The sequence below is a fragment of the Onychomys torridus genome, chromosome 5 (genome assembly GCF_903995425.1).
Source record: "Onychomys torridus chromosome 5, mOncTor1.1, whole genome shotgun sequence".
NCBI classification, from domain to species: domain Eukaryota; kingdom Metazoa; phylum Chordata; class Mammalia; order Rodentia; family Cricetidae; genus Onychomys; species Onychomys torridus.
This window is the reverse complement of record NC_050447.1, coordinates 71,358,195-71,369,956: the sequence shown is the minus strand read 5'-3', so window position 1 is coordinate 71,369,956 and position 11,762 is coordinate 71,358,195. Positions and strand designations below refer to the sequence as shown.

The 11,762-nt window shown below is 42.2% G+C and overlaps 1 protein-coding gene across 1 annotated transcript in view; it reads left to right on the top strand.

The window, feature by feature from the left end:
- Window positions 1-1,166: 1,166 nt before the first annotated feature.
- Fam107b (family with sequence similarity 107 member B) overlaps window positions 1,167-11,762 on the top strand; it is a 212,950-nt gene continuing 202,354 nt past the window's right edge. Inside the window, exon 1 of the mRNA XM_036187762.1 lies at window positions 1,167-1,586. Coding sequence (XP_036043655.1) covers window positions 1,167-1,586 — 420 coding nt within the window. The remainder of the gene's footprint in view (window positions 1,587-11,762) is intronic.

Below are 11,762 nucleotides of genomic sequence, written 5' to 3'. Positions count from 1 at the left end.
TTGTGTATCTTTAGTTGGCCTAGATTGGCTATGTAGCACAATTGGGCCTTGAACTTGGGGTGATCCTCCTGCCTCTGTCTCCTGAGTTCTGGGGTTAGAGGCATGTGCCACCACACTCAGCTTCATTCACGTAAAAATGGTTTGAAAAGTGAAAGGGTCTACATGAACTGAAACTTATTTATTTATTTATGTGTTTATTTATTTATTAAGAGCTGAGGATCGAACCCAGGGCCTTGTGCTTGCTAGGCAAGCGCTCTACCACTGAGCTAAATCCCCAACCCTATTTATTTATTTTTAAATTAGGCAACAAATATAGCCAATAGACTACCACTCCAGCCATGTGTAGTACCATCAGGAGCATAACATACTACATAATTTTAATTGTTAGTGTACTCTTTTTTGTAGTGTTTAAAAAATAATCATAACAAAAATAAATCAGGAACTTGATGGTAAGAAAACAGAGCAATAAACACTCACTTATAGTTACTAGATCCAGCATGGACCCCGAAGCCAGGACACTGCTATTATGGGAAGATTCAGGAAAGACCCAGAAAAGTCTTCATGACATTAAGTACAAACATGGATCTCTCTGGATGAAAGATCCAGTGTATCATCTGTTTTAATAATGAAGCAGGTGCCAGGGTTGTGGCCTCACAGGGGTCTTCATTTGCCACAGGTAACTGGGTGGTTTCTGTTTTGTTTGGGTGAATAAATATTTGAAGGGGGAAACTGTAGAAGGTTTTGCGGCTGTTATGATGATATTGATACACAGGCTGACGCTGTTATGGCGGATGCTAACAGGCTACATTATCTTTATGCCTCCAAGGTAACCTGAAGCAGCTGTCTATTGCCTTGGCACTGCCTTACCCAGAAGCGTCTGCCCTGCTGGGGACTGTAACCCGAGCCAAGTGCCGGCCTCACAGACGCTTCTTTAGCTACTGACAGCAAGAAAGGAAGGAAGAGCGTGAAATCCCCCAGATGAATGCTTCCAAGAGGGGCTAGATGCTGAGAGACTCTCTCGGAGAAGATGGGCCGGCCATCTCCACTTCTAGGTAGGGGCAACAGTCACTGGTGCGTCCTCTTCAGGCACAGGAACGGTTACTGGAAGGCAGCCCCCCGAAGACTTCCTTTTCTCCTTTGAACTCTGCCATGCTTCACTGCAGGTCATGTCCACGTGGAAGGCGAGGCTCACCAAAAGCCTGATGTCCCCATCTCGAAGGATGCACTCCTTCCCCTGCTCAGCTCTGCTGGCTTGTTTTGGGAATACCAGGGAGAATGTCGCCTTTGATCAGTCCAGCTCAGCTGATACTCACTCCACCATCTATGTCCAGCCCACGGCCAAAGCAGGAAGGCATCCAAGTCGTCACCCCAAGGCAGAAGACGAAAGAGCTCCGGAGAAAAGACGAGATTCTGATAGGCGCTCAGAGCGAAACGGCAGCACAAATGGCAATAGCAGCAAACACACCGTTGTCCAGCCTGCAGAGACCCCCGAGAGTGTGCCCAGGTCCCTAAATGACGAACCAGACTGTGAAGCGGTAACTTTCCAGACATCCATCCCCAGACCGTCAATCATTGACATGCCGAAGGTGAGTGAGCTTTCCCAAGGCTGTCACAGATGGGGAGGCGTGCGGGAGCACTCTGCCATTTGGGGAACTTGCTGGCAAACATCCTGTTTAAATTCATTGCTGTATAAGACACAGGGAATTCTCACTAGTGACAGGAAGGGGGGAAAGGCCTTTAAGTTCTTGGTGTGTTCTCTGAAGATGTGACCAGAGAAAGGAGGATAAGTCCAGGAGCTGTGACAGCGGCAAACAGAACTTTAGTGAACTGGCTATGATGTCTCGGAAGAAACAGTTTCTCCAAAAAACCAGAAGGGCAGAGGGTATATGTATGAGATATATGTATATACATACGTACGTACATATGCATATATCCACACATATGTAACACACACATACATATGCTTTTTAAAAAACTGATCTATCCTGGGCCGTGATGGCACATGCCGTTAATATCAGCACTAGGGAGGCAGAGGCAGGCAGATCTCTGTCCATTTGAGGCCAGCCTGGTTTACAGAGTGAGTTCCAAGACAGCCAGGACTACATACAAAGAAACCCTGTCTTCAAAAATCAAAAACCAAAAACCAAGCCAAAACATACAAAAAACTGATCTATAATTTTATATGTATTAAAACCCACAATATGACTATGGGATTTCAGAAATTGTCTTTGGTGGTTAGAATGTATCATGTATGGAAAATTGGGAATGATGGGGGAGTTGGAAATGAGAAGCAGCCCTGTGTACAGGGCAGAAAGGAAGTGATGGAAACTGATATTCATAAATTGCCGGGTGGTAGTGGCGCATGCCTTTAATCCCAATACTCAGGAGGCAGAGGCAGAAAATCTCTGTTTGAGGCAGCCTGGTCTACAGAGTGAGTTTCAGGACAGCCAAGGCTACACAGAGAAACCCTTTCTCAAAAAATAAAAACAAAATACCAAAAAACCATGAATGAATGCTTTATAATTTTGGAGATTTAAAAACAGGAAGAGGAAGGGGTTTGAAAGCTGGCACCCATACTCTCCTGAGGCACAATCTTGAGTTACTATTCTCTTTGTTCTGGCATCACTGGATTTTAATTTTTTAGTGTTCTGATTTGATTGTACACACGATTTCATAGTTCTTGGCAATACCAATTAAGAGGGGTGGTTGAGAAAGAGTCTCTTAAAGGGTATATTCCCAAAGATGTTATTTAAGCATTTTTTTGTTGTTGGTGGTGGTAATTTCTTGCCTAATTAATTTAGGACCAGACTTCTAAGAGCTACCCGCTACAGTTTCGAGTATTCATTAATTAGATGTTCTGATTTAAAACTTTTTTTCCTCAGCCAGTTTAACAAATAATAGTTTTTTGTCTGATTTGCTGACCTGGTCTAGAGTCTTGTCTAACAGCAAAGATAGAGTTAAAACATAATTTAAAATATAGTTCTATCTGACCATCTATAGCCGTGATTCTCAACCTTCCTAATGTTGTAACTCTTTAATACAGTTCCTCATGTTGTGGTGACCCCCAACCATAAAATTATTTTTGTTGCTACTTCATAACTATAAATTTGCTACTGTTATGAATTGTAATGTAAATGCCTGTGATTTCTGATGGTCTTAGGTGACCCCTGTGAAAGGGTCATTGGACCCCACAAATGGGTCATGACCCACAGGTTAAAACCACTGGTCTACAGCATTATATTAAGTAAGTGAACAGAGATCTGGGGGTGTAGCTCAGTGGTAGAGAGCTTGCTTAGCATGCACCAGGCCATGGTCTCCATCTCCAGAATTGCTAAGGAACAAAACATAAATGATTAAGTTTAACTCCATTGTTTGAACTCTTCTATTCTGAAATTGGGCAGATTTCACCAAACCCTGTCTTATAGCAATATATATATTTTGCTAGCACCATTAAGTTAACCCCCTAAAAGCCAAGAAAATCCAACATACTTGTTCAGTTTCTTGTGCATACCCATGTATAGATTTAAGATATTTGTAGTGGATCTGAGTACATATCATGGCCAAGTTCACATTAGCTACATGTTCAAGGGATGAAAGTTGCACTGCCTTGATGAGCTGGAAATGTGCATTCTGTTGGGGAGGGAGCGCAGCAACCCAGCATCCAGCCTCCACTGCTGAGTTTAGTATTATGAACAAGGTTTGATCTGGTTTCCTTTTTGAGTGGTTTCTGTGACACAAGAGCCAATGAAACACAGTGGGAGTCAGTTCTTCTCTACATTTTCACGTGGGTCCAGGGATCAAACTCAGGTCATCAGGGTTGGTGACAAGTGTCTTTTCTCACTGAGCCATGTTGCCTGCACAAGTCTTAGAAATTTTATAGGCAACAGTAAGGGAAGTACATTGTGATAAAGGAGTCATGTGACCAAGATTATCCACTTATAGGAATTGAATGCAGCATAGGAGTAGGCATATCAGAGTGATTCAAAATGAGGCTACAAGTTGGAGAAATGCCTGGAAAAATCCACAAGGCCCAAAGAGGGGTCTCTGGGATGCTACAGTGAGAGAAGTGAGGAACAGTGAGAACTTTGGGAATGTTGTGAAGAGCTATGTCATGTACAGGATTTCATCCTGGGGTGGACTAGAATTGAGAAGGCCAAAGTTGAGAAGCCATTACAATAACCCAGTCCTGGGGATAGTCCTAAAAGAATCAGTAGGGGACACCATAGGCAGAAGAGGATGCAGAGGTTGATTGTGGGATGGGAAAGTAATAAAAGGAAAACACCATGAAATTGAGGGCCAGAGTATGTGATAAGAGGGCATTCCATGGACAAGGCAATTGGGCATCTGTTGTGGAATATTAGTTTAAGATGTGTGTTAACATTCACATTTATGCTGTGGAATATTTGTTTAATGATTCAAAGGTGTGTTGCGTCTTTTTATGTTGCACTTGTTTAATTCTGTAAGGCTGTGTATTACTGTGCCTGTCTAAAACACCTTATTGGTCTAGTAAATAGCTGAACAGCTAATAGCTAGGCAGGAGAGAGAAATAGGTGGGACTGGTGGGTAGAGAGAATAAATAGGAGGAGAAAAGAAGGAGGACTAGGAGTGAGAACAGGGGAAGGAGAGGAGGACACCAGGAGATAACCATCCAGCTACACAACCAGCCATAGAATAAGAAGGGAAGAAAGACATCTAGAATAAAGAAAGGTAGAAAGTCCAGAGGCAAAACATAGACAAGAAACAGGTTAAGTTAGGTTAGAAAAGTTGGCTAGAAATAAGCCAAGCTATGACCAGATGTTCATAAGTAAGAATAAATGCTGTGTATTTATTTGGGAGCTGGGTGGCAGGCCCCCAAAGAGCAAACAAAACAAAACGAAACAAAACCCAACCCTATATGTGGTTCCAATGCTGAGAGCTCCATGGTACAGACACCTATAGTCTGCTGGTCTCTGTCAGTCTTTCTTCTCAACACATTACATGGAGGCTCTCATCTAACCCTTAGTGAGTGAGGTGTCACAGTCTCATGGGGCTCATTTTTCAGAGGAAGGCATTGGCACTTGGCCAAGGACACAGAGGGAGGAAGTGGCAGGTTTAGGATTAGAGTCTCTTTCTCTCTGACTCCAAAGTCCACGGCCGAAATAGCATGTGCTTCCGTTACTAATTATGTAGTGCTCAAGGACTTAGAACCAGATAGTCCTATATGAGCCCACTTGCTTTTCAGTTAAATCTGAAGTCCACCTACATGTAGATGGTGTGTATTTATGGAAATGTACAGTTATATAAATGTATCAGCTGGGCTCTGCCTTGGATTCAGTCCCTAGCACTGTAATATGTATTTATAAATGCATGCATGTGTCTGATTATAATTATTAGAGTTTAAAATTTATTTGCATAACATTTTCTGCCATGGTGGCAGGTTTGTAACACTGTGGAAATGGGACATTTTTCATTTTCTGTCAGTGACAAAGCTTTGCTGATGGCTGTGGGGATCTTCTGATTGGAAGTGCCATTGGCCTCTTTGTTACCTGGTGAATGAATCTTCAGTGACTCGATTCCCGGAGGTGGATGATGAATGGGCTAGCTTTATTATAGTCGTGCCTGGTGGCAGACATATTTCCCCTTCAGGTGAACTGATTTTCCTTGTGGACGCTGCTTTGGTAGCTTTACATATAACAATATGAAATAGGGACAACACCCCCCCCCACCCCCCGTGGTGTGTGACCAGAGGGGAAGGAGAGTCACTTAAATCTGGAATGGCATCTAGTGTGAGAGGAAACGCTGGGAGTCATGAAATAACAAACTAAGTAGAAATGAAGGATTTTGTTTGGGGTAAAGTATGTATCTATACTGAAAAGTGATGTCAGGCCAGAAGGGTGACTGAGCAGTAAAGGCCCTGGTTGCAAAGGGCTATCAACCTGAGTTCATCCCCTGCATCACACACATGAGCACACAGACAGAAATCTTTGCTTTAAATTTAAAAAGTTATCCACCTCACAGTGGCGTGGGGAAAGATGCAGACTCAGGCAGTCACTGTTTTTCAGGGTATAGACCTTGGCTTTGCTGTCTTTGAGACAGCTGTCTTCCTTTATCATCTTCATCTAAAACACAAGTCTTGATACAGGTTTTTAAGAGCCAACTATATAAATTAGAATGTCATAGACTTTGAGAATTAACTGTCAGAGTTGGACAGACCAAGCCATATATCCTCTCCATTAAAAAATTACAAGTAGGGACTGAGGAGATCCCTTGGTAAAGTGTTGGCTGCATAAGTATGAGGAGCTGTGTTTAATCCCCAGGACCCACATAAAGAAGCCAGGCATGGTGTTGCACACTTAGAATTCCAGTGATGGGGAGGGAGAGACAGGTAGGTCCCTGGGGCTCATTGGTCAGCCAGCTAGTATAATAATCAAGTTCCAGGACAGTGAGAGACCTCTCTCAAAAAGAAGAGTAGATGCCTTGGCATGATACCTCTGTCTTCCACATATGTTCTCACATACATGTACACATCTGCATGCACACATGCAACCACATGTGCAGCAACATACAAACTTACAAGAAAAAATCAGATTGGGGTGTGGGCATGTCTGAAGGGTTATTTTCTTTTTGCTAATTGAAATAGGAGGGCTCAGGCCACTTTGGGCCATGCAGTCCCTGAGCAGTTGGGCCTGGGCTATGTAAGAAAGGCAGCTGGATGTGAGCCAGGAAGAAAGCCCAAAAGTGGGGTTTTCCCATGGTGTCTACTTCAGTTCCTGCCTTGAGTTCTTGCCCTGACTTTCCTCAGTGATGGACTGTTACATGGAAGTGTAAGTTGAAACACAGCCTTTTCTCCCTTAGTTACTTTTGGTTAGAGACTTTTATACCAATAACAAAACCTAACAAAGGCAGCATCATTGGGAGAAACTCTGTAAGGCTACACACTCATTTTGTTTTTGGTTAATTTCCTCTGATTCTTTTTAGAATGAGAGCACCATCTTTTTCTAATGGGCCTGAAGTTTGAATACAACAGAACTTTAAGGTAGCTGTAAGAACAAGTGCCCTATCAGAGACATTTCCTGCTGAACAGATGATTTGACATGACCTTTAAGAAGCTTTGACTTTGCATACTGAGTCATAGGTATCTTGTGGCATTTTGGATACACATATATGTCATGATGCTTTCTTCTTATTCATACTTCTTGCCAAGCTCTCTTCTATCACTGTTTCTGGTCTCTTTCTCCTCCCGAATCATGGCTTCTTCCGCTCTCCTATTACATGTATTTCACTGCTCTATTTTTATTTCTTCCCTTCCCCTTCCTTCTTAATTTACTTAAATATTTATTAATTCTTTTAGAATTTCATATAATGTACTTTGATCATATTCATCCCCAATCCTCCCCCCACTCCAACTGAGATTCCCTCTCATTTCCTCCCAACTTCATGTACTCTTTTTTTTTTTTTAAAGTAAATTTAATAACTCCTGTTTATGTTGTTCATGTCCTTCTAGATGAGGGGATGGGGCATGGTGGGCCTCCCAGGAGCCATACTGTTCCAGAAACCTGACTCTACAAACTATGACTTGTCCATAGCTCCTCAGTTAGGAGTGAGGCTTACAGACTCCTTCCTACTCTGTACTAGAATGGTGCCTGGCTTGATCTTGTGTGTGTCTTGGGCAGGCAACCACAGATGCTGTGAGTTCAAGATTGCAGTGGTCCTTCCTTCTTCTTTTCTTCTCTCCTCCCTCCTCTAAGATCTCATCCTCTCCTCTCACAGTCCCCTTTCCACTTTCATATCATGCATGCATGTGCGCGCGCGTGCGGGCGTGCGCACGTGCGCACGCGCGCGCACACACACACACACACACACACACTTAAATCTAAAGTCTGCACATGAAAGAAAACATATGATACTTGTCTTCGTGGACCTTGCTTACTTTGGTTAATATAATAATCTCCAGTTCTGTCCACCCTACCACACGTGTCATGACTTTGTTCTTCTTCATGACTGACAAAATTCCATTGTGTGTTCATGTACACCGTGCTTTCCTATCCACTCACTCACTGATGGACATTTCAGCTGGTTCCTTTTATTAGCTATCGTAAATATGTTGTGCAGCAATAAACATGGGCATGCAGATGTCTGTGTGCTGTGTTGACTTAGTGTTGTTCAGACTTTATATGCAGGATCATATGGTAGTCTTGTTTATAGTTTTCTGAGGAACCTGCACAGTGATTTTAAAGTGCATAAGCTAACATTCCCACAGCATAGGAGGCTTCCTCTTTCTTCCACATCCTGGCCAGCACTGTCACTTGTTTTCCTGGTGACAGCCATTCTGACTGGGGTGAGAGGGAGCTCACAGCAATTTTAACATGCCTTTCTGTGGTGGTTAAGGAAGCTGAACACTTTTCCAAGCACGTGTTTTTCACTTCCACTTCTTCTTTTGAAAACTGTCTCTTCAGCTCATTTGCCAATTTATTGATTGGATGATTTAGATTTGAGGGCTTAATTTTTATGATTATTTATCTATTCTAGGTATTAATCCTCTTGACATAATTTTTTTTAATCAAAAGCAAATTACAGACACGCAGTCACTGTAAGTGGTCTCGTTCCATTTTATGGTCCTGAGCAAAACAGCCATCTTTACTTCCTCAAACAAAGAGGATGTTTGAATGATGTAGAACAAATCCCATCCCATTTCATTTAAGCACTTGGTAGTTTTTCATGCCAGGTTTCTACTTTCAAAAGATGTCAGGCATAGTGCAGGATTGTGCATGATATACCTGTACACTCAGTCAGGAATTTTCCAAGCCAGATATTCAGTTGCATTCCAACTGGAAAAAAAGAGAAACAGCTTCTCTTCTTGGCTCCTCTGAGGCTGAAGTAAAATGAATGGTCCTCATAAAACCATGAAATTTACGTTGTACAGCTTTGGTTCTTGGAAAGCTTCCAGAAAAGACTCCGGAGGACAGCAAATATGTAGAACTCTCAGACACTTTAGAGCAGAAGGGAGGAGAGATTCCAAACTATGAAATAACAGACAAGTGTATAATTTAGTAAAAATTGAAAGCTTGAGGCTTTCACTGCTTTAAAATTCAGTTAAAAATGACACCCATTTAAGCACAGATCGGCATGTCAGAGGGAGAGGGGTACAGAGGAAAAGGTCGGCCCATGTTTGAGCAGTACCTATTTCCAGTTATACAGGGAGGATCTAATGACCCTTTTGTGACTAATTTGTACTCTTCCTTAATTTTTTCCCTCAAACCAGGGTCTTATGTAACCTCATGCCAGTCCTGAACTCATACATAGCCAAGAATGACCTCGAACTCCTGATTTTCCTGCCTCCATCTGTAGAGAACTGAGATTCCAGATCTGTGCTGCCATACCAGTTTTATGAGGCACAGGGATTAAACACGGGCCTTCAGGTATGCTGGGCAAGCACTCTACCAACTGAGACACAACCTTGACATCCCCAACCCCAAATTTACAGAATGAATAAAAGGCAGCACTGTACTTTTTTTTTTTCTTTTTTTAAATAGGCAACACTCTTGACCATCTCACCAAAGAGCTACCAAGAAGATTCTAATTGGCTCCTCTGAGGCTGAAGTAAAATGAATGGTCTCCCCAAGATTATCTGCATGTGTTCAGTTGTTCAGTTGGAATTTCTGTCTTCTAGATTCTATAACCTGGAGTCATGCTTTAGCTGAAACACTTTTCATTCCACCATCTCACTTGCTGAATCTGCTGGAAACTTGAATATGTCTTATGTTCGAGGAACCCCAGGGGCTAGCCGAATGAATGTGCTGTATCAATCATGGGAAACTGGAGAGGATTTTTTCCAGCTAAGAACTCTGTTAACCTGATCTGAACCCTTGTTCATTTTCCACTGTGTTCTTCCTTTCCAAAGAAAATGTAACTCATTGACTTAACACTTTTTCCAACATGCTCCTGACACACTTGGTTTTGTAATTCCGCACTGGGGGAAGTGAAAGGTTGGAAAATGGAGGCAATCAGAGGAAGGTGAAGCCTCCACTGGAACCACTGAGCTTGAGAGAGGAGGTGGGGATAGTCTCATTCTGAAAAGCCAGTGTGTGTCTACCATGCTTAGTTAAATGGAAAATGACAGCTCAGAAGGAACCTAAGCCACAGGTGTGATTTGATGACCTGTTACAAGGAGAAATTCCTCCTCAAGATGCTGCCTGCCTGGAAAAAATCAGACCATGTAACTTAAAATGTCAAATCTTGGGCTGAGGACATAGGTCAGTTGGTAAAGTGATCACCTTCCAAGCTTGAGGACTTGAGTTCAATCCCTAGGACCCACTTAAGAATGCAGAGTGTGGTCATACACTTGAAATCATGCAATTGAAATCAGGCTTGGGAGGTGGAGACAGGAGAATTCCTGTGGCTTGCTGGTTAGCCAGTCTAGACTCCAGGTTCAGTGAGAGATCCTGACTCAAAAGAGGTAGGCTGTGTTCCTAAGAATGAACATGTATACTTGTATACATACACAAATATATGGATACATGGGGACACGTATAAAATCCTCTAAAGATGTTAAGAATCTGGGTCTCCTTTAGTTTTTTTGTTAATTGAGATTAACACACTCTTAGTTAACTTTTCTGTCGCTGCGAAGAGACACTATAACCAAGGCAATTTATGAAGGAAAGCATTTAATTGGGAGCTTGCTTACAGTTTCAGAGGGTGAGTCCATGACCATTGTGGGGAGCAAGGCATCAAGCAGGAATGGTGATGGAACAGTAGCTGAGAGCTTACATCTGATCTACAACCTCAAGGCAGAGATAGATAGATAGATAGATAGATAGATAGATAGATAGATAGAGAGAGAGAGAGAGAAAGAGAGAGATGGATAGATAGAGATAGAGACAGAGAGAGAGCACGCTAACTAGAAATGATGTGGGCTTTTGAAACCTCAAAGCCGAACCCCAGTGACACACCTCCTCCAACAAGGCCTCACCTTCTAATCCTTCCCAAGCAGTTCTACCAACTGTGGACCAAATATTCAAATACATGGACCTATGGGAACAATTCTCATTTCAACCAGCACAAACTTGTTTGCAAATAACAGACAAGGAGAATCTATTTTTGACATAAAACAATGCATATCTTTATGAATATTCTTTACTTATGTTTCATGTGTAGACATATGTGATATACATATATATATGTGTGTGTGTGTGTGTGTGTGTGTGTGCACTCATATGTGTCATCACACATGTGTGCATAAGCATTTGGTTGGTATCAGTAATCTTTCCTGATTGTTCCTCACTTTATTCCTTGAGACAGGGTCTCTTAGTTAAAACCAGAGCTCACCTGTACAGGCTAGTCCAACTAGACAATTTGTTCTGTGGGTCTCCTGACTCTATTTCATGAGTGTTATAACTGAGCTATCATGCTCACCCAACATTTTCATGGGTTCTGGGGATGTGAACTCCAGTCTTATGATTCTGGGGATCAAACTCATGCCTTAAACATGCTAGACAAATACTCCACCACTGAGTGATACCTCCAACACCCTTAATAATATATATTTTTCAATTTTATCTTTATTTTATATGTGTGAGTATGAATCTTTGGCCTGCATGTATATCTGTGCACCATGCATATGCATTTCCCTCAGAGGCAGAAGAGGGAGTTTGATTCTCCTGGAACTGGAGTTACAGACAGTTGTTAGCTGCCATGTTGGTGTTGTGAACCAAACCCAGGTCCTTTGAAAGAGTAGTTAATGCTCTTAACTACTGAGCCATCTCTCTAGCCCTTTAATGATATTT